The 23,776-nt window shown below is 43.6% G+C and overlaps 1 protein-coding gene and 1 long non-coding RNA gene across 5 annotated transcripts in view; both read right to left on the bottom strand.

Annotated features, from left to right (window-relative positions):
* Positions 1-44: 44 nt before the first annotated feature.
* ANKRD46 (ankyrin repeat domain 46) overlaps positions 45-23,776 on the bottom strand; it is a 62,535-nt gene continuing 38,803 nt past the window's right edge. For 2 of the 4 annotated variants that reach the window (XM_045454057.1, XM_045454056.1), the window contains one exon: positions 20,721-22,747. In XM_045454057.1, coding sequence (XP_045310013.1) covers positions 22,531-22,747 — 217 coding nt within the window. In that variant the 3' untranslated portion in view covers positions 20,721-22,530. Of the gene's footprint in view, positions 760-14,266; positions 14,474-20,720; positions 22,748-23,776 lie in introns of those variants that run through there. The other 2 variants (XM_045454058.1, XM_045454060.1) reach the window with 2 other exon arrangements.
* LOC123585669 lies at positions 10,885-14,157 on the bottom strand. Its single transcript, XR_006706362.1, has 2 exons — positions 12,138-14,157; positions 10,885-12,017 (listed from the first exon to the last, which is right to left on the bottom strand). It is a non-coding gene; the product is annotated as an uncharacterized LOC123585669 (long non-coding RNA).

Here is a 23,776-nt window from a genome sequence, read left to right as displayed (position 1 = left end):
AAAAAAAAAAAAGCACAGCAGCTATGCCCTGAAGTGGGAACACGCCTGGCTGTTTGGGGGTATTTTCAAGGAACACCCTATCACCTGCTGGCCCGCTGGGTTTCTTCTCTAACACAGCTTCTCCGCAATTTGTAATTTATGTGTTCGGGATCATTGTGTGTCCTCTGCAACAAGCTGTCAGCTCTCCAGGATAACGATGTACCTCACTGACGCCCGAATTGCTGGTGTCTACCACAGGGCTTGGGTGCTTGAAGGTGCTCAGCCGATGTGTGTCAAAGGAGGCAATGTAGCAGACAGCTGGCATACAGCCAAGGGCACGTGTGAGGGGGTCCCTGTGGAGCTTCTGGGAAATGACTGGGGCCACCCCGAAGGGAGTGAAGGTCTACTTAAGGTGGAGGTTGTGTGTGTGACGGGGGTGGGGGTGAGTCATGTGACCTGGGCGTCAGTGCGACCCTACTGTGCATACAGGCCAGTGACCTTTGGGATTCCCAGCTGCTATGCTAGTTCATGGAAGGAAAGAGAAGGGATGCCTCGGTCTTATTAGCTCCCATACCTCATTTGAAGTGGTTCTCTCCCCCCTCTTCCTGCTGTTCATCTCCCCAGGGCTGGGATACAGCCTTCTAACAGAGGAGATGAGACGGACTCTGCTCACAGGTGCGGGCCTCATGCCGACAGCTCTCCCATCTGTGGCCGTGGGGGCCCTTCTTCTGGCTTGTACATTCACATGGCTCCTGCTCTCCCAGCAGGTGGTGTGGAAGACTTGAGAAGCAAATTCTACCTTTAACAAGAATTTCTTGCAGACACTGGAGAGACCCTGATTCTGTTTTACTATGACTGGCTTGCTCTGGTTGTTGGAATGTTAAATACTGATAAAGAGAGGAAGATAAAATCTTGCTGCCCCCCAGGGCCCGGAATTTCCCCATTCTTAAGCCCAGTCTTCCTTGTCTGAGAGAGAGAGAGACTGCCGGTAGCCTATTCTAGACCCAATTTCCCCTTCTGCCCTACCAAACGACCTAATTTGGAGAGGGGCAGCAACATAGGCGGATAAAAGTCTACATTTCCCTGTGCTCTTGAAACTAGGGATGGCCGATGAGGTATAAATGGAAGGAGTTGGATGGGGTTTCCTAAAAGCTCTTTATAGGGAGCTGGGAAATGTGCTCTTGATTCTCCCTTCCCCTGCTTCCTGTCCCTGGAACACTAATAGGATTGCTGGTGCTCCAGCAACCATATTGGGCCACGAGACAACCTTGAATAAGGAAGCCACACTCTAAAACACTGACTCTCCGTCCTTAATAGTGAGAAAGGAGAAAGCAGATCCTGACATCTGGAAACTGGCCTGACACTTTCAGCTAGGCATTAGTCTTGTTTGAAGCTGGCCTAGATGTTTTCTCATTGAACATAAACAATCTCACGGAATGCCATCAGTCAAGGTCACTCTGCAATTGCGACGAGGTGAGTCAAAACAGACTGCCTCGTAATTTTATTTAAGCACAGACAAAAACCACCACAAAATACTAAACACCTTCTACTCCTTGCTAATATGAGTGATGGCTGCTTCTTTACCAATTACACATGTAACTTGTATCTGGTCTACCTTCTTTATAGGTAAGAGTTATGAAGATATTCAGTCATAGAATTGTCCCATTTCCTGAGAGCATCCACTCCAGAACAAATGCCTGATTTCTTGGGCTCTCCCTAAATTCACCTAACCAAAGCCCAAGCCCTGCCAGTCCTATCAAACCCCTTTTTATTTATTTATAAAAAAAAAAATTTTTTTAATGTTTATTTATTTTTGAGACAGAGAGAGACAGAGCATGAACGGGGGAGGGTCAAAGAGAGAGGGAGACACAGAATCGGAAGCAGGCTCCAGGCTCTGAGCCTGGCCAGAGCCTGACGCGGGGCTCGAACTCACGGACCGCGAGATCGTGACCTGAGCTGAAGTCGGACGCTTAACTGACTGAACCACCCAGGCGCCCCTCAAACCCTGAAATAAATAATTTTAATTATAAAATTTTATTTTATTAAAAATAAAATTTTTTTTTAATGTTTATTTATTTTTGAGACAGAGAGAGACAGAGCATGAACGGGGGAGGGTCAAAGAGAGAGGGAGACACAGAATCGGAAGCAGGCTCCAGGCTCTCCGCCAGGCCAGAGCCTGACGCGGGGCTCGAACTCACGGACCGCGAGATCGTGACCTGAGCTGAAGTCGGACGCTTAACTGACTGAACCACCCAGGCGCCCCTCAAACCCCTTTTTAACTGAGATGGTCCACAGTTACCCAAGGTGTGCAGTCTTCCTCGCTGCAGTGAGTATAGGCCAACTTGTTCAATTACAGGTATTTGAACAAGTCACTTGGGGATTGATTATAAGGCAGGCTGTGGTTCAACGGGTCTGGAACAGACCCCTTTCTGTATTTCGAACAAGTTCCCACACTCTGAGTAGCAAGGCAGTCAAGGATGATGGATTCAAATGCCAGAAGTGCCTGAGTTTGACCACAGGGCCCCCATATGAACCCTGGACTGTTTTCTGGAGAAAATATGGCAGGATTTGAATTAACTCACTGCTATATGGTTCCCTATTACCAGCAACCTGACCTAAACACATTATCCTCCTCCTTAGACAGATATGTGGTTCTGGCTGCAGGAGCCATTGAGGAAGTCTTGCAGTGGCCAGGTATGTGCAGGCCTCAATGAGGCTTGGGCGATTATTGACCAAACTTGCTGCCTTTGAGGTGAGATTATAAGCAACAAGAGAAACCAAGTCATTCCACTTAGTGGACTGGCTGAAAATCTTCCAATAGTCCTATGCTGGTTCCAGGTCCGGCTCTCGGGCTGGAGGACCAGAGATCTGGGAGGTTCTAAATCGTCTTTTCAGCTCAAGTGGTCTGCACCTGGCCCACCTCACCCCCCCCCCCCCCAGCTCCATTTCTCACCATCCCACACCTGCCAGCACCTGGATGTCTCATGCTTCCTTGCCTTCACTGTTTCTCATGCTGAGGATGCCTTTCCCACGCTCCTTCACCTGGCTAACTGCTAAATCCTACTCGACTCAGCCTCCCCGTCCCTAAGACTGGCTGAGTGCCCCTACTCTGGACTCCCAGGGAACACCGCCTTCCTCTACCCTGCTGCTTCTCAGCTTACAAGCATTTATTTGTTTTATGTTCACCTCTCCATTATCCATTAGCTCCTAGAGGATGGGAACCATGTTGTATTTATTTTTGTAGCTCCTGACACAGTCCCCAACACTCAGTAAATATGAAACTGAACTGAGCCTCCAACCCTCCGCAGCCTGCCCCTTAATCTGTAACCAGCTGGAGGAAGGTTATAACACAAGAGTGAAAGAAACCTTGTGCTAACGTTTCCCATTTTAGGTGATGTGACATTGGGGGTTCCCAGGGGCTTTAGGTGTGAAGCTGTAGGTCATACCCCACTCGGAAACTTGGCCCCCAAGAAGAGAAAGGTAGGCTTCTGAAAAACCACAGAGGCATGAATTAGTGTTTAGTAAGTGACTATTAAATTGAAAGTTAGGGCTCTCAAACTTGAATGGGTCTACGAATCACCCGAACAGCAAATGCATTTTAGCTCCCAGGTGAGTCCTGCGTACTGAGGTCTGCAGCATTGGTATCATCTGGCAACTGCTCAGAAATACAGATTCCTGGAACCCACCCCAGATCTACTGACGCAGACTCCCTAGGGGTCCGACCCAGGCATCAGTATAAAACTCCGGGTGATGAAGGCCAGATTCCCGGAAATGGTAGAAGCATGGTTAATTACAGTAACAGCTCCCTCCTAGACAAGAGGGCTCACCTGGTTCTAGGTGAGTTACTTGCTTTCCAGTCTCATGACTGGACCTTTGAGCAGGGAAGCTGTTGAAAACAGAGACCATGAAAAACCACAGTGAGAGAGAAATGCTAATGACATTACCTGACTGCTGCTGCTGCTGCTGCTGCTGCTGACAGTGAGGCACCAGGGCTAGACCCAAGGAAATGTGTACTGGGGAAACATTTGTAAGGAAATATGCTAAAATCCTCATGGTAGGTGCATTAGGAATAATATCCCCCTTTTCTCTAATTAAAAAACAAGAAGTTCTTGTTTAACAGGAAGATACATGGATTCAGTTTTAAAAATACATTCTCATTTATGCTGTAGGGGACAAAAGGGGCTGTCCCCCTTTGGGGAACCATGGGATGGTTCCCACAGTAGCCCTGTGGCACCCGTGAAAAACCAGAGCTTAAGCCTTTCTCAAACAGTGTTGGGTGAGGGGCCGGGGTTGTGTGGGGGTCGGTGGTTGTGTCCCCGGCAGGCATGTGAGGGAGAGATGCCATGAGGATATTCGTTGAAACAATTTTAGTGCAAGAGATAAAAACCACAAACTGGACCGAGCCAAAATAAACGGGAGAAGAGAGAGAAAAAGGCAGGAGGAGGAAGATGAGGAGGAGGAGAGGGAGGGAGGGAAAAAAGAAATTTGCTTGGTCTGTAACTGACAAGACCAGCTGGAGCCAAGCGCTCCGAGGATTCAGTCAGGACTCTGTCCGCCCCTTAGCTTTCCTGCCCTCGGCATCAGCTCCGTCGTCGGGCAGGCTCCGCCCTGGCCCCCAGTCTAGCAGTGCTTGCCAAAGTTGACTCCGACTGGCTCAGCCTGTGTCCATCCCTGCAGCCAGAGAAATGTGCCGCTGTGCTGGGCCAGGCCTGGGCCCATGGAAGCACATGAACAGACGGGGAAGACCTGCTGCCCCAAAGGAAAAGCCTTGTGCTGCCCTCACAAGAAGGAGATGCTGGGCAGGAAGAACATTATCACATCTGCTTCGACCAATGGGGTTATCGGTTCTTTTGAGCTCACCCTGAGGTCTGTCCTGGGCAGTTTTCAGACTTGTGCAGAGGGTGTGGATAAGGCCTCGAGTGGCCGCAGGCTTCCACAGAGAAGAGCTGCCTTTGGGGTGGTGGGGGACAGGGAGATTCTTACTCACCAAGGTTAATACTGCGCATACTGTTATCCGGAGGAAGCGGGAATTTCCACACGGTAAGTTCCCTTCCTTGTACAATGAATTACTATCTTGATGAGAAACCCGTGGGCAGCTGGTTGAGAAGACAGCGGTATTCTCTGAATGAGAGGGAATTTACCACCTTCTTTTATGGTGGCCGTTCTTCTGGTGTCACAGCAGGGTATGGATTGATTCATCTACAAATATATACATCTATGTAGACACCATACTGCTAGCCTCTGCAAAATACATGCCTGGAGATCATTTCTGCCGCCCAGAATAGGTCATCTCTGTCACCACTCCTCTGTCCACCACCCCCACACCCTGCGGGCCCAGGCATGTGGTCCTGGGGTTCCCCAGTTGGAGGCCAGATGAGAGTCTCCCTGTGTAGGGATTGGGGGTGGGGGTGGGGAAGTGGGGCTGATAAGCTGGCTGGCAGTGGCCCAAGTCCCTTCCAGGGCCTGTCGCGGGCCTCTCTCTCCTGGGCTGTCTCTTCCACCACTGAGTTTCTGACCTGAACCTCCAAAGTCCTTCATATCTCATCCCCGCTGCCCTGGGGTGCTCAGACTTGGCTCTCCTTGGAGCTCCTTGCCAGGGCTCAGAGCCTTGGTTGTTGTCCTCAGAGCTCTGTCCTCCCAATGAGGGGACAGAAGAAACAGAGCCCACTGTTCTGGATTCTGAGTTGGAGCCAAGCAGCTCCATCTGCTTCTTCCTTCCCCTAGAACCCTCCCCTCAGCCACTGTCAGCTCCCACAGTCCCCGCCAGACGGCCCCGGCTACACAGTTCCTCATGACAGATGTCTGGCTCCTTCCTACCCAAGGAAAACATGGGCTCTTCCCCAGCTCTGGAATCCCCGTCCTGTCTGGGATCCTGTGGGCTGAGGAAGGAGAAGGCAGGAAGGTGAGGGCTGGGGAGAGGGGCCATCCTTCCGTAAGCACTGAGGGGTTTGCTGGATGACCGGACCTAATGCCTGGGCCATCTATGAAAACTCTGCCCCGACCTCTACAGGTCCTCTGACTTCCAATGGGGCCTAAAGAAACTGAATAATGGGTAAAAGTGACGTTTAAAATGACACGAGAAAAGGCCTGGTGGGGACTCTAATGATGAAAAATTTGTTAACACTTGCTGAAAAAAATGAAAGAAACTCTCACAATATTTGGCTCCACCAACATACAAATGTGCTGTTATTCCCCCATCGTTTAAAAAGAAGGTTTTTGGAGCCCCTGGGTGGCTCAGTTGGTTGAGCATCTGACTCATGATTTCGGCTCAGGTCATGATCCCAGGACCGTGGGATCAAGCCCCGTGTTGGGCTCTGGGCTGAACATGGAGCCTGATTGAGATTCTCTCCTCCCTCTGCCTCTCTCCCCCTCTTGTGCTCTCTCTCTCTTTCTAAAATAAACAAAAAATTAAAATATAAAGAAAGCTTTCTCTGTAAAAATGATTCAACCAAGTAAATAAAGAAGGGGAAATCTGCCCTAGAGAAGAGTTCCAAGTAATACATGTGATGCCACCCCCTCCAGGAGCTGGAACTTAAATCCCCTTTCCCTGAGGGTGGGCTGGACTCAGTGACTGGCTTCCAGAAAGTAGAGCATGGAAAGGGAAAAAGAGTAACTTTATAGGGAAGACACCTGACAGACACCATGTTAACCAAGTGATGAGGGTAACATTACCAGTGATAAGCCATGTTGCTGTCATGTGCCGCTGATGTGATCTAATGTGAAGGGCACTTCACCTCTGGGGTGTTCTTCCTCCAAATCCTATCACCCCAGCTGAATCATAAGAAAAGCTCAGATAAACTCAAATTGATGGACATTCCATGAATTATCTGACCAGTACTCTTCAAAACTGAAAAGGCATTAAAAACAAGGAAAGATGGAGAGAGGGCCACAGACTGGAGAGACTGAGGCCTGACCCAATGTGGCCTCCTGGGCCAGAGAAAGGCCATGAGTGAGAAAACTGGTAAAATACGGTTAGAGACTGTAGAGGGGCTACTTGTATAATGTCAACGTCAGTCTCTTAGTTGTGACAAATATACTATGGTGCTATAAGAAGGTAACATTGGGTAAAGCTGGGCAAAGGATGCACCAGAGTTCTCTGTTCTGTCTTTGAGACTTGTCTGTGAATCTAAAGCTATTCTGAAATCAAGTCTATCCACTCAACCCCCGTAAAAAAATCTTCATCTACAATTTAAAGACTGACGATATCAAATGTTGGTAAATCTGTGAAGCAACTGGAACTCATACATCGCTGGTGAGGGTGTAAAATTACATTTTAGAAAACATTTTGGTAGTTTCTTATAAAATTGAACATACATTACTATATGACCCAGTAATTCTACTCCTAGAAATTTACTCGAGAGGTGAAATTTATGTCCACACAAAGACTTGTATACAAATGTTCATGGCATCTTTAATCATAATAGCCCCAAACTAGAAACAACTTAAATGTCTGACAACAAGTGGATGAGTAGTCAAATTGTGGTATAGCTGTATGACAGGATACTACTCAGTGATATAAAGGAAGGAACTATGATACATGCAGAGCAAAAGAAGCCAGGCATAGGAGTACATCCTGTATGATTCAATTTGTACAAAATTCTAGAAAAGGCGAAACAAAGCTCAGTGATAAAAAGCAGAACAGTGGTTGCCTGGGGCTGGGTTTGGGAGGAGGGGGTGGGAGAGATTGACCATAAAGGGGCACAAGGGAATTTCTGGGGTGAAGGAAGTGTTATATATCTTGATTGTTGTGATTACATGGGTGTATACATTTGTCAAAACTCATTTAACTGCATGCTTCAAATTTAAATTATTCCTCAATAAAGTTGATTTTTTAAAAAAGCTTCCTCTTGCTCCCACTTACCCTGCCAGCTACTGTTTTGCAAGGCTCCTGAAGGAGTTATCTATACTTACTGTCTGCAGTTCTGCCCCAGATTCTCTTACATCCACACCAGTCAGGCTTTCGTTCCCCTGGCGCATGGAACTGCTGTCCTCAGGACTAAAGTGACCTCCATGTTGTTGTTAGACCCAACGGTCAGTTCTCATCTCTGACATCTGACCTGACCTGCCAGAACATCCCATACAGTTCACATTTTTTTCCTTGAATCTCTCTCTTCCTCTAGTTTCTGGGGCACAGTAGTCTCCTGGTTTTCCTTCCATCTCTGATTACTCTTCCCCAGTGTCTTTCTTTGGTTCTCCCCATCTTCCCAACCATCTACTGTTGGAGGGCCTTGGGATGCTCTTCCTGTATGCACTCAGATGATTTGATTTCATTGCATCTTAGGGCTCTAAATTCTATCCATATGCTGAGAATTCCCAAATCTGTACCTCAAGCCCAGGCCTCACTCCCAAATTCTAGCCTCATAATTCCAACTGCCTACTTCACCTTTCTATTTGGATGTCAAACAGACCTCTTACAGTAAACATGTTTAAAATTGAAGCCCCTGGGGTGCCTGAGTGGCTCAGTCGGTTAAGTGTCCGACTTCGGCTCAGGTCAAGATCTCATGGTTTGTGAGTTCGAGCCCCGCGTTGGGCTCTGTGCTGATGGCTCAGAGCCTAGAGCCTGCTTTGGATTCTGTGTCTCCCTCTCTTTCCCTGCCCCACTCCTGTTGGCACTCTCTGTCTCTCAAAAATGAATAAACATAAAAAAAAAAAAAACTGAACCCTTGATCTCCCATAAACCTGCCCACCTGCAGCCTCTTCTATCTCCGCAGATGGTCCTGACATCTCACCGTTTATGCAAACCAAAAACCTAGGAGTCATACTGGACTATTCTTTTTCTCCTACTCCACTGGCTTTACCTTGAAAATACATCCATAAGGCGTGTATTCTTTGTCATTTTCACTACTACAGCCTTGGTCCAACCATCATCATCTTGTTGGAAATAAACTAACTGGTCCTCCTACTTCCACTCTTGCCTTCCTACACTCTGTTCTCAACACAGCAACTAGAGTGACCTTGTTAAAATTCAAGTCAGATCACATCAAAGTTCTGCAGTGATTCCCTCTCAGAATAAAAGCAATGTCCTTGCAATGGCCTTGAAGGCCCTACATGATCTAGCCCCCCATCACCTTACCTCTGTGATTTCATCTCTTAATATTCTCCCCCTTGCTCGTTCCTCTCCAGACACACTGGTATCTTTGCTATTTCTCAAACACACCAGGCGTATGCCTGCACACCTGAGGGTCTTTGCTCTAGCTGTCCTATCAGGATGCTCTCCTGGCCAACTTTCTCACCTCCTTCAACTCTTAGCATACAGATGTGCTACTGACCTACTCTCTTTAATACTGCAACTTGACCCACCATCAGCACTTATTCCTTTACCTTGCTCTATTTTTCCTTTGTTTCCATAGCACTTACTTTCTAATGGGCTCCTGCACTGATTTGGTCATACCCTATGGTCTCAAACAGATGCGGGCCTCTGGTTTGCTGGGCTACAGCTGTGTTCTCGGAGCCACTGCCCACTTCCCAGGACAGATGACACTTGTCTATAACTGCATCATCCAGCACAGAAGCTGCTACTGTGGCTTGAGATGTGGCCAGTCCAAAATAAGGTAGTACCAAAAAGAATATACAATATCTCAATAATTTTTAATATTGACTCCACGTTACTATTTTGGATATATTGGGTTAAATAAAATATACTATTAAAATTGAGTTCAACTACTTCTTACTGCTTTTTAAAAATGTGGCAACTAGATAATTTAAAATTACTCAGTTGGTTTGTATTCTATTTTATGGGGCAACACTGATCTATGAGGAAAAACTACACGTATCTAGAAATCAAATCCCAGGAGCTTGAAAATCCACATTTCCTAAATGTGAACTGATGGTTTTTTAATTTCAAGTTCTACTGAGATATAGTCAAATTCCATTAAGACAAATTCCCCTTCAGGATTTGACTAATTGGGTTAATGGGGACATTTGAAGAAGCTTTGGCTTTGTTTTTATTCCTCTATCATTTGGTGATGCTGTCGCCGGGGGGCTGAAAGCCCCCACAAAGGACATATGCAGTCTCCTCCTGAGATTCCTCTGACATTGAACTTGCACCTGCTCTCCTTTCAAGAGCACGAACTAAGGTTCTCCTTTCAAGCTCTCCTTTCAAGAGCATGAACCTGCAGCCTGGTGGGTCACTGAGGCTAACAGGGTGGAGGTGGGAGCCAGGAGGTGCCTGCCAGGCATGGGACAGTGTCCATGCCACGATGGCCCAGCTCAGACCTGCAGATGGGGCAGCTGGTGGGCTGAGATACTTGGGGCAGACCTGTGTGGGCCGGCAACCAAGCCATAGGCCAAAGGGAAGGGCTTCCTCTTCTCAGGACTAAATGCAAGGGGCTTGTCTCTAGCAACCAATCTGTGGATGGAAATCAAAGGCTGTAGTGAGTTGCAAGAAAAACCAACTCCCATGGCCTGGAAACACCATGGACTTCTCGGAGGCCAGGCCCCAAGAGAAGGGTGCTGCAAAGCTGGGGGCAGGGGAACAGACAATATAGAATGAGAGGCTCAGTGACCTAGGGACCTGGCACCAGGAAGACACAATGATGGAAGGAAGGGCTAGGTTAGGGAAACTTTCTCTGATCTCCTGAAATTCTATAATCTCACCATATTGTTTTTATATTCTTGAGGCAGGGAGGGGGAGAGGGAGGCAGAGCACTTGAAAACTTGCCCCTGGTTCTAAGCTCTCTGCCTCTGGTCTTTCCTGGCAGTGGTGACTCCTTCCTGACTCAGGGCTGAGGATCTGGACTAGGAATTATACTCTTAAGTTTCTCATGAAAAGCAAAATAGAATTTCATCTTCTGTTTTCTCCCCTTTCTCACTGTGCCAACTGTAGGAAAAAAAAGAAAAGAATATGCAAAGTGTAAAGAATTCACAAGAGATTGCAAGGCTAGAAAGTGAATAAGAAATGAAAACAACAAAACAAAATGTTATTTTTAATTTGCTTTCAGAACTCAGAAATGCAGGTCAATCATTTAGGACAGGGGAGGTGGACGCAACTGTGCCAGATGCTCCAGGGATGAACTGGGCAGGAGGTAATTTCAGATGAGAACCAGGGAAAATCTGTCCCCAGCCAACTTGCCACTGGGGAACGGAGCATCTCCTCAGTGGACAGAGGAATTGCTCTCAGTCTTGCCAGAAGCCCCGGAGAAGCAGGACTGCTGGTGGCAGTGGGTGGGGGTGAAGGGCTTGGCCTCTCCAGAGGGCTCTGCTTCCATCCCAAAGCCATTGTCTGCCTGTGAATGTGCTTTCATCAGCTGCAAACCGTATTTATGGCTTCTCGGAATTTTCCGAATGAAGTAATTTTTTTCCCCAGACCATTTTTCTTCACAACTGAAATCAGATCCCCGCATTCCATGGAGACAAACAAAACACCATGACATCACCGCCGGGGAGCTGTCATTTTAGACACCATCGCAGCCTTTTGTTCAAGATCAAATAGATGTGCTTTGCCTAGTGGAGGTCACATCCTGCTCCGGCAGAGGGGATGGTCCTCTGGTTTCAGCTTGAGGAACTGCGAGGGCAGCGGGTACGCTGGGCAGACTGCAGGGTGGGACTGGACAGGAAGGGCCCAGTGGTGAGGTCTTTCTGCTTCTTCTCCAACTGCAGAGCTTCAGAGATGCCGCTCCATGACACCAGTCATGACGGGGACAGCCCCAGGTGTCAGTGACACTGACGTCTGTGTCTCTCCTTTCTTGGCCTCTGATGCTGAGGCGACAGCAGCCAGGTGCAGACAGCACTGACCGGGGGAGGTTAGATGGTTTGGGCTCAACTTCTGTCTCGCTTTGCAAAGCTCCCAGGCCTGTTTCCTCCGCTGTAGAAGTGGGGAGGGTAAAAAATCCCAATTCTGCTACCCTACAGAGATGCACTGGGAGCAAATAAGAGACCAAATGTCTGGACCTGGCAAGCACAGGCCCTGCTTCTCCAGTTCTTGCCCTTACATCTCTCAACACCCAGAGGAAAGTGCTCTGTAGCTCCTCAAATGTCCTGGGCTGCCGGCAGGGAAGATTTAGGGGAGACTGGTAGAGACTGGTCAACATCCTCTTGAGCTAACAATTAAGGTATTATTTAAAGAAAGCTCAAAAAAGAGTGCAAGCCATCCAGACATCTGGGAACCCAATCAGCCAGCACCTGAGGGTCTGACCAATTACAAGAAACCAGAAGTTTACCTTTCTGCAAATAAATGCTTCCTAAAGTGCAGGGTGGGGGGCTGGCACAGTTCTAGGTAGTGGTTGGCCTAAAGGGAAAGAAATCATGTAAATATGGTAATAATTGAGAGCTATCAGAGCCTGCATCCAGTATTTTACATACTTTATCTCATTTGAGCCTCTGGTTCATGTTACTATTTTCATGTAACAGACGGCGAAGCTGAGGCTAAGGAAGAAGGGTAGGTTAACCTGCCCAAGGCCCCTCCACTGTAACTGGAGGCTGGGGATCCAAAGCCAGGTCCAACTCCAAGGCCCATGTGCTTAACCACTAAGCCACTCTGCCTCCCAATCACAAATAGAGGGTGTCTGCGAAAAGGCGTGCCTTGCTTGTTTTCATGTAAACCTGGTAAATAGCGAGGTAGAGAGACCAAGTTGTGGGTTTGTGTGTGTTTCCTGTGGAGCGCTGAATGTAGGGCATCTTGTCTCATCCCTTCATACCCATTCTTGCAACTCAGAAGCACCAGAAGCAAGACTGTTACATCTTATTTTATCAAAATTAAATTAGTAAGAAACATTATACATCCAAACACATTTTAAAAGGCTGACATTTGACATAGGTGGTCATCTATATTTATTCCACAACTGGAAATGTTATTTGAGCAGTTGTAAGCCAGCGAACCAAAGTTAGGCCACGGTCTTAGTAATTAGGGCTCTACTAACGACGACAAAGAATCTCAATCAGCAGGAGAAAAGGGCCTTAGCCATTTATCTCTGGAATTGAAATAATTTCTAATAAGAATAAGCCTTTTGATTTAATAGCAGCCGTACTGCCTTTTGATTAAATAGAAGTTGTATTCTGAGTAGGGTCAAATGTTTAGTCTGTCCAAAGAGAATCATAGTGTAGGATGGGAGCTCCAGGCCCCTTCTATTTATAGCATTCTTTGAGTCAGGACCAAAAGAACAAGAACTCCTTGCTTTTCAAGTCTCTCTCTCTCTTCCAATTGTAGCTCAAGACAAGGGCAGGGCAGGCCTTGCAAAGGTGAAGGGTTTGCCAAAGGGGAAATGAGATAGTGCAGAGTTCCTCTGTGTTGGGGCCTGGGGCTGCCACTTTCCAGAATGGGAATTCCAGTATGGCTGAAGGTTTAAATTAAGGATCTAGTGCATTCCCATTTCATGTGACCAACACGTACTTACTGAAGATCATAAGAAGTAATGGTGGGTTTCTAAGCCCAGCCATTCAAATATTTTTGTAATCAGGCAAGATGATGTCACCACATCTCTGGGGATCTGACACTGTCAACATAATCTAAGACACAAAAATCATGAGAAAAATATCATGCTTCTCCAACAGAAAAAAAAACTCAACCAGAAAGAAAATACAGGCTTCCATAACTTTCATTTACTCTGTGATATTCAAGAGTAGCTCCATTAGAAGAACCCTTTTGAAAGAATATAGTCAATGTGGCTACCCACATCCAGATCTTTTTTCATGGAACTCAATGGAAATCACCCTCTTCAGTCTTACACAGTATGCGTTTCACACTTTAAAACTTCACAATTGGTTTAAAAGGTATACTTCCCTTCTCAATGTAAACCTGAGATTGGGCAGTCCAGCTGTCATGAGCTTGAACATTTTCCTTCTCCCTGTCACTAGAGAGGTCTCTGGGCTCTCTATTCATGGCCAAGAAGCTCCATTATTAAGAAGGGGCAGCAAGAGCTAATGAGATGATGCCTGGAAGGTTCTATGGGTTCTTCTAGAGCTGCAGCTATGAAAAATCATGGACAGGGGTCTTAATTAATAAAGCAGTTATTAAAGCTTCCTCAGTAAATCAGAAATTGTGTGATAATGCATAGATCATTTGCACATAAAAAGCTAGAGTTCAGTTAATAAACCATGTAATTTTCTCTGTCAAGAGAAGAGGAGAACTTACACTGAATCCCTATAAAGTACTGAGTACTTTCAGATGTGGTGACTATGAGAAGCACCATGTTCTAATGGCTACGCACTAAACTGGAAGAATCAGACTCTTGATATGGTCTACTCCATGACCTTAGGAAACGGACCAAATTTTTTAAGCCTTGTATTCTTTATGGGAATAACAACACTATCAAAATTTATAGGGTCAGGCACACACACACGCAGGCACACAGCACACAAATAAATAAGTTTTATTCATTGTTAAGTCTGTGAGGTGGTATTAATTGTTTTACAGATGAAGATAGAGGTTTAGAAAGCTTACGTTATTTGACCAAGGTCAGTCTACACTAATGATAGCTGGGATCTATCACCTCCCAAGTCTGCATGTTTTTCAGTATAACCACAGCCTCCACTGTCTGATCCAGAACTGGAATAAAAGCTAAAATAAAAGATGAATGTGGACAGTTTAATAAGGTGAAATACAGAACTGACACCTGATTAAATATGTCTCCCTTCCCCCAAGTCAGGGGCCCTACTAAACTATAGGAGAATCAAAGCCTGAACTTTATAAGAGTAAGAATTTGGGGATCCCTACATTTTATTTTCTCCTAAACTTGAGTCACAGGCTTAAAAGAACAGCCTGTACTGATGGAATGGTGCTAACTAGGACTATCCAAAGTAAGTTATAGCTTTTTGCCAGCTTTCTGTGCCAGTGACCTAGAAACTATTCCAAAACCTATTTTTGTTTCTTAGGGGCTGAAATTTCAGTGAAATAGCCCAGCCAACTCTGACCCAGAGTCTTCAAATTTAGAAATTAATCCCCCAAAGAAACGGAATATTAATTTTTATTGTGACAGAGAATAACCTTCTCGTAGCCCAATTATATGAAGAAATAGCTAACTCTGTAAGGCCACACTTCTAAATCCTTGCAATTTATACCATGAAGTTGCAAGAGAATTAGGCTGGCAATTATTCTGTAACCTCCAAAAAGGTTTTCTGGCGTATGGACACATACAAAAATGCACAAGGACTCTGTGGAGCTAACACTACACACCATGCAATTTTAAAGGCACATTAAAGAATACTGTAAAAAAGAGAAACAACAGAAAGTTGCTTAACTATGTTTACTCATAAAATAATATATGCACACGTTAACTTGTAATGATTCCTACAACACCAACAAAAATTTAGCCATCTATTATTTTTTTAATCTCAAGAGTAGACTAACTATTGTACATCTCATCAAGTTGGAACTACCCTAAATCAGAGCTTATTATGAAATTGACCCTTAGACGAATTTGGACATGAAACAGTAACCCAGATTAAAACGAAGACAGAACCTTTAGGGAAAAAAGGGAGCAAGAAGGATCTACTGAGCACCCCTAAATGAGTGATTGATTCCTAAGCAGATACAATGACAGTTTTATTCTGAGTGTGGGTTATTCTATCTTCACTCATTTCTCACTGCCTTTTTAGAACTACTTCAAAGACATGGGAAAGGACACCTGGGAACACCTACTAGAGGTACGCACTTAACACCCACAGACAGCTCTGCCACGCTAGAGAACTAAGCACTTGTGTGCCCTATGAAGCACCGGCAAGCAGGGCATTTTAGAACTCCAGGGCTGACATTTACAAACAGTCCTGCCACCATCAACCCCCTCACTTTTAATTAAAAGTATACAGCAGACAACAGGACTGAAGAAATCATTGGTCTCGTAAGAAAAAGTACTGCGACTGACCAGTGAAAAAGTGATGCAGAAACTCAGGGGCCTTCTGCCTAGCTTGCTTGCAGCGTCTCCACGGTATGAGGTGCTTTACAGAGAAAATGCATTATTCAAAGTGGATTTTTTTTTTTTTCTTTTTGAGAAGTGAAAGATTTCTCAAAGTGTTTATCAAGAGAAGATGATAGGTTTATGGTGATTCTCCCATAAACAAATAGAGTGGGGTTACGGGAAAATACATTCTTGGCTTGTGACATTATCAGCACACTGATCAGATCAGTATTTTGGTTACCTATTTAAAGTACACAGAACACAATGGCAAGAAAGTTTATATTTATGTGTTTAACACTAGATACTTGTATTTTTAAATCATATTTACAATAGCCTATGGGGAGGCTGGAAGATGTGGATAAGGGGAAGTGTGATAAGAGTAACACATTATATCTGGATTCACATGAACAGTTCTGCCCCTTTCTTACTTGTGGGACCAGTCATTCAGTCCCTCTTGGTTCTCTTCCCCTCCCTAGATGACTCCTAATGTCCCTTCATCTTTAAAATTCTGTGACTATAGTAACTTGTTAATGTTCAATTTTCAGGCTTCACTCAAATGATTCATCAGAATGCTAGAACAGAACCAGGACATTCGATTTCCATAGTTTAGAATAATACCTGCTTATTCAGCAGAACTTAAATCCTTTTTGGAACAGAGAGACATATGAATAAGGGAAACGGACAATTGCAGCTACACCAGAAACCATAAGTGTATTTTGAATAGGAGGCAACAAACTATTGTTTCCAATTGCAAAAGGTCAGTGCATTTTCTGCCGTTAGTTTCCAGAAATTGAGTTTTGTTGTAGTCCTACCAATCCACACTAATAAAAATAACTGTCTAATTAACTATCCATCCCCTATCACGATTCAAAAATAAAGGGACTTAAATAATACAGAATTACAGAAATAAAAAGTGAACATTTAGAATAGGAAAATAAAACTAAAGATGAGCATGTAAACTAAACCAGGAATGAGGTTCTAGTAAAACACCATACTGACCTACATTGCAATTCCTTCTAGGGGAACCCAAATTTGGCATTAAGCTTTCCAGCATCTAGCGTGAATGAAGAATTCTACCTGATCGATTACATAAGTCATAGAGAAAATAAGATGAAAGCAAAAGCTCAGAAGAAATGTAGTTGTTTGCAGTTGGAAGAAGCAAAAGTTTCTCTTCAGGTGTCTTCATAAAGAATTGTGCCAACAGCATCCTCAGTAACTTTCCTTAAATAAATGCAGTGGTTGGGTACACAGGACTAGTCCTCAGGACAATTCTGGAAGCATCAGAGCACGAGGGTTAGGAGAGATTTCAGTCCTACACTGCCTGAACACAAATCCCAGCTCTGCTGTGTGACTCTGGGCATGCTATTCCAACCTGCGTCAGGTGCCTCAGTTCTCTAACTGTGAGGTAGGAATAATAACAGCAATTTGCAAAGATTTTGCAAGTCAAAAAGCATTGCATAATATTACCACCTATTAATGAAGAGCTAGGGAAAGTAATTGGGGTGGGCACTGCCATAATACAATTCAATATCTAGCTTTACACTGATCTGATTTGACCTCATAGATTTTAGAACAGTGCTGTCCAAAACAACTTTCTCGTGATCAATATGGTAGCCTCTGGTGGCTACTAAGCACTAGAAATGTGGCTAGTTTTATTTTAAAATGTACAGTGGAATTGGGTTTTAGGCTCAGATAACTGTGCTAATGAAGTACTGAATTTCTAATTTAAATAACCCACTAATAACAAGTGGCCATTACACTGGACAGCAGGGATACAGAAATTTCAGAAAGTTTGAACAGTACTAATCTGTAAACAGCTTCCAAGCAATAACCTATAAATATCATTATAAGTTTTTGGCGAATATTAGGCAACAAGGACTCCATATTGCTTTCCTTGATATCTAACTGGAGTGTGGCCACCTCTACTGCTGGTTAACGTAGACGCTATGCCTTGGGCTTTGGAACTGTCCGTTTTTGATGTGCAAAGTCCAAGGTGGCTGAACAGAACACGAGACTATCTGTGCTGTGAGGAAAGTCAAGGAGGTATCCATGGCAAGGCTAAAATCGTCCCTAGAACACCGCGTTGAAGCTACTTCAGAGCACAAAGAAATGTCTTGATCCCAAAGTTCTACTTCGTCTAGCACAGTTGGAATGGTTCGGACCTGAGCAATTTTAGAGAGTAGTTTCACCGGATGCTGGTCTCTTCCCTGCATCCCCCACACAGTGTTCTATTAACTTTGACAAATGCTACTTCTTGGAGTACCCTCTAAGATAAACTATGTGGAAAAGGCGTGCCAAAATGACTAAATAAGAGAAGCCGTAGTATGAATGTGAGTCCCGGATAAAAGTAATATTTGCTAAAATCAGTAGAACGATTTCATATAAGTCATGTAATATAAAGGCAAAATAAGTGGAAAAAATTGATAATAAAATGTGTATTTCAATACATAAGTGCTCAGGCAAAGACACACAAGAAGAAGCAATAAAATCATTAGTACCTACACACTACGTATGTCGGTGACTTAATTATCATCAGTGGCACTGCTGTCAGTAATAAGATTTTTTAAAACAGGTACTAGAATTCTTGATCAAGTTTTAACAAAATAAAAGTATGATCTCATAGGTGTATTCTTGGAGAATTCAGTGTATATTAAAACTGTATAAAAAATAGAGTTGGGTTTAGGGCTCAAATACGTAAGTTGTTTTTTTGTTTATTTTTTGAACGTTCAACAGAACATTCAAGAATCATGTAACATAAGAAATCATTCTTTGTTGAGCTAAACCATCCCATGTGCTGTGGGACATAAAACATCTACGGCCCCCGCCCTCTAATTGCCAGCCATACCTCCAATCATTTCTAAAACCTCTGCTCCAAGCCAATCATATAAACTCTATCACTTCCACCCTCACCAATCACTGGTTCATCAATCCGGGGTTAATCGTCCAATGCATGGCCTTGGATGGTTTGAGAATAGGGAACATGATGTAATGTCAGTCAATGAAACCCAGAGAAAGTTTGCTGGGGGCCTGGCAGGAAAAGTTTCCCAGGAGAACACCACAGGAAGACAGTCTCTTTCTTCTTTTCTACATGGTTACAGATGGATGCTGAGGCCTGAAAATTCTAAACTCTTCTCAAAACTAGCTGGAGGATGAAATCAACAAGCAGGAGGGCAGAGCCAGAGACATAGGAGAACTTGAGGTAAATGTGAATTGTCACCCTTGGGGTCTACTCTACCTCTAGACTTCCAGTTCCGTAATTTCCTATGGTTTAAACCACTTTCTTTTTTTAAAGTTTATTTACTTATTTTGAGAGGGGGGAGGGACAGAAAGTGGGGAGGGGGGGGGGAGAGAGAGAGAGAGAGAGAGAGAGAGAGAGAGAGAGAGAATGAATCCCAAGCAGTCTCCACCCTGCCAGCACAGAGCCCAACTCGGGGCTCAAACTCACGAACCGGGAGATCATGACCCAAGCTGAAATCAACAGTTGGGACACTCAACTGACTGAGCTACCCAGGTGCCCCTAAACCACTTTCAATTTGGATTTTGGTTTCCTGCAGCTGAAAGCACTTTGATACCTACATGAACAATTTCATACCACAGAAGCCTAATTGAAAAAAAAAACAACCCCAAATAACAAACAACAGCAGGTGAACATTGTTCCTGGACTTCTATACCATGTATATACCAATTATACTTTTTTGTTCGTTTGTTTTTTACCTGTAGTAAACGAGCCTGCACGCTCACATGTAAAGGAGCTACACTGATCGAGACTGCAATTCTTCCATCAAGTGGCAAGCATACTGTAGAAGAATGACCAACACAGGTCACACATGCAGCCTGTTAAAGAAAACATGTGAAATGTAAACAGCTATTTAATCTGAAAAAATATATAGCTGCAGGCGAAAGAGTAATAGTATATTTGTGTACAGAGTTCTCCACAGCACAAGATGCGCCGTGGGCAGACAGGGTAGTACAATGGACTAAGCCCCTGGTCTCATGAAGCTTGTAATTACAGACAAATGAAACAAACAAACAAAAAACCATGTTTATTGAGTATGGTAACTGATGAGAAGTAACAGCAAAGAAGGTTAATGAGGAAAGGTTTTCTGAACATGCCAGAGTCTGAACTTCAATTTTAAAGGTTGGTAATACTGAGAGGGTGTGGGAAATGGTGCATTACAGGATGAGGAAAAGTTAAGTATTTAGGAACCTGGGTGGAAATTCAGTAACATACTGCTGTGATGGCAGCAGGTAAGGTTCTAGACGACTCCACTGTCAGGTTCATGACACAGTAGGGCAGAAGGAAAAAAAACTTATAATCGGAGACAGAGCTTCAACTTGGAATGCCTGTTCCACTATGTCCATCTGTCTGACTCTGGACAAGTAACAACCCTCCCTGTGTCAGTCTCCTCACTTTACAAAATGGGAAAATGTAGCTTGGGTCGGGGGCTTAGAGATGACACGAGACGAGGCGTGTTAAGTAACATGTGATAGAAAGGTACTTGATCGTGGTAGTTATCACTTAAAATTTTTTTTAAAATGTTCATTCATTCATTTCCATAGAGAGAGAGTGCAAGCAGGGGAGAGGCAGAGAGAGGGAGAGAGAGGGAATCCCAAGCAGGCTTTGCGCTGCCAGCACAGAGCCCAATGTGGGGCTCAAACTGAGATCATGACCTGAGCCAAAACGATGAGTCGGACGCTCAACCTACTGAGCCACCCAGGCACCCCAGTTATTACCACTTTTAAATCCACAAGCAATTCACCCAAATTAGTTTCAGAGCCTTTACAAGACAAACTTATGTGAAACTGAATATACCTATTACATCAGGTTTGAAAAAAACTTTTCAAAGGTTGCAATTGCAACCTATTCCAAAGTGCCCTAAATTAAAAGACAATGACACACTGAGAAAATGGTTGTGATTAAGAGACTACAAATGCATTTATTGTAGTATTACTGAATGCTGAATGCAGAGATTAAAATACAAAGAAATCAGCACTTAAAATCTTTTAAAAATGCAGTATCTTTACATATACATTAACCAATTCTGCGTATCTATTTAGATTTACAAACATAGAGCAAATTCCAAAGCTTTCACTCTGAGTATACTTTGATTTTGAGTTCTAGTGTTCTCCATTCTAAAGTCAGTTGTTTTTTTGTTTTTTTGCTGTTTTTACCAAGTATGATTTATTTTGTTTCTACCCTAAAAACAAGACTCTGTGAGCTGATCCTGAAGCAGTCCGTTAAATCAGGAATTTTTAAACAGCTCTTTAAGAGAGGATAAAGCCACATGAAAGAAAATGCCTAATCCTACATATATAAATACAAGAGAAAATATCAAGAAGCAACAAGAATCACAGAAATACCAATCCTACTCTAAACTATAATTTCTACTTCTAGCGACAATTCAATTAGCAGTAGCTTAGATGCCTTTGTTCTAAAAAATAAAACCATTAGTTCTCTCACTACAGTTTTCTGACTATACTCAATGAATAATTAGGAACTCTTCATATACTTTTTAAAAACTCAAGAATATGATTTATATGGAACAGGATCGTTAACAAACACAAGAGACCTTCAGACATACTGCTGAAAGCTGCAACATAGTTTGGGGACCAGATTTCAATTTCTCCAGTATTGCCATTCATGAAGAGTTTATGGCACCCAGCCCATAGTGCTCAGCACTGTCAACTTAGAAACGCTCCATCCGTTCCTGCGTCAGAGAATTACTGACATGGATGGGACTGTTACAACAATTCTCACAGGGCCTCTAAACAGGACTGCGTGTAAAGTGAAATGATTGTAAACTATGAGACTGCTGTGACAACACAGCTAGCTTGTAGAGCTGAATTTTTCACAATAATAACACTACAGAATTACAGTGACAGCGACATGTGTCAGAGTCCTCTTTACCTGCTGACTATTAAGTAGAAAAAGAGTTTTCTGACTATGTTTTTGACGAACAGGAGATCTTTGAAGTAAACATTAGGGGAAACTGGAAAGTGGACAAAACGAACTCAAGTTCTCTTTTTCACAGACATTAACAACAAGCAAAGCAGTTTACAAAAAAGAAAACCAAAGTTGCCCTATAAACAAATAAATATATGATCAAATCAATCACTTTTGAAGAAAATATAGCTCATTTTCAAAAGTTCTGTTTGGTTTGTAACTAGACTCGAAAATATTAAAATAAACCAAACAGATTTTCCTGCAATACTGATTTGCTATGTGAAAAAAGCACAAGTTTTAAGCTGAATCTTTCATTCTCTCCCTTATTCCCAGAAATTGAAAAGAAAAAAAAGCGGGGGACTCTTACAAAAATAAAACCAAAACCAACCAGCTAACAAAAAGTAAATCATATAAGAAAACCCTTTTTTTTTAACACCTCACTTTAGTTGGTCCCCTATCAGGGTAAGGTTTCCGTAGCAAGGACTCCCTAGTCTCTTCCTTTATCTTTCATTCTTCAATCACCTCCACGTTTTTATCAAACAAGGCTATGTGAAGGCTTTCCTAACAAGTCAGGCTGAGTCAGAGGTAGCTTTAGGATGAAGTATACTTGACTACGGTATGTGGTTAGTTCAAATGAAAACGTTACGTTGTTCAAAAAGGATTACAACACCTAAAAATGCACAACGAAAAAAATGTACAGCCCTCACTGCCTTGCCTAAGAGAAAACCTTTGAGAAACTCAGAACGTGAGGCACTGGCCTCATCCCCATTAGCCCCTTTAATGCACCAGTTCAGGTTGGTTCTCCACGAAGGGGAGCACCCCGCTCACATAGTAGGCAATGCCAAGAGACAGCAAAGCAATGACAAAGATCAAGAGCAACACCCTCCAGAAGCCCAGATCCTCGACAAACTCCTGCCATGTGGTTCGGAAGCTGGACAGGACTCCTTCCCCTTGCTGCAGGTTGGGGTTGAGGAGAGAATGGCTTTCCATGGCACTGTGAAAGGAGCAAAGAAAAAGGAAAGAGACATGAACAACACATTCCACCCATTTTGGAGACATACAACAGTAGCCACGTAACCTAGAAAAGACAGGACACAACACTTATAAGAAGAAAACTGACCTATTCCTACTCGCACACATTCACATACTCATGTACGTATCTGCATATATCTGCACAGTCTACCTTTGACTGTAAATTAAGCCACAATGACTATGTTTCTTGGTTTAGTATCCAGCAGAGCCAGAGTTAAAAATCCTTTTCTAATGAAAAGGTCCTAAGCAGAAGTCTATTTTTTTAAAGTTTATTTTTGAGAGAGAAAGGGGGAGGGGCAAAGAGAGAGAGGGAGACAGAGAATCTCAAGCAGGCTCCACACTGTCAGCAGGAAGCCCGACGTGGGGCTTGAACTCATGAAACCGTGAGATCATGACCTGAGCCAAAATCAAGGGATGCTTACCCGACCGCTCCCCCAAGCAGAAGTTGTGAAGTTTGTAAAATGAGTTGTTTCAAACTCACAGTATCTAAGTAACCAAATTTTGGTTACTTTAAATTTAGAATTCAAAACAAAGATTCATACCTTGAGAATTCATGTTAATGAAAATAAGTCAAGATGGGTAAATCTAAAAAAGCATTTTATATACAGTGTGTGAATCTTAGAGTTAAAAGGAAATTATCATTTATTTAGTTCAATTATCTGACCAATGAAGGAATTTCTTCTTTTAACTGTAATCCTCTAAAAACGGACATTTAGCTCAGTCTGTTGTACATCTGAACAGGCCTAGTCATTATGGAATTCTTAATAGCTTCCTCCTACTGGTTGTAGCTCTATCTGGTACAGTAATACAAAATAAGTTTATTTCACTTCTGCAAAAAGGCTGAATCTAATTGAAAATACAGTAGCACAAGTGCCATAAAAACGGATTCTTATGACGCCTGGGTGGCTCAGTTGGTTGAGCATCTGACTCCAGCTTTCAGCTCAGGTCGTGATCTCACGATTTGGCAAATAGAGCCCCATGTGTGGCTCTG

This window comes from Leopardus geoffroyi, chromosome C3 (genome assembly GCF_018350155.1).
Source record: "Leopardus geoffroyi isolate Oge1 chromosome C3, O.geoffroyi_Oge1_pat1.0, whole genome shotgun sequence".
In the NCBI taxonomy this organism is placed as follows: Eukaryota; Metazoa; Chordata; class Mammalia; order Carnivora; family Felidae; genus Leopardus; species Leopardus geoffroyi.
Note: the sequence above shows the minus strand (reverse complement) of the source record. Positions and strands in the feature narration are given on the sequence as shown.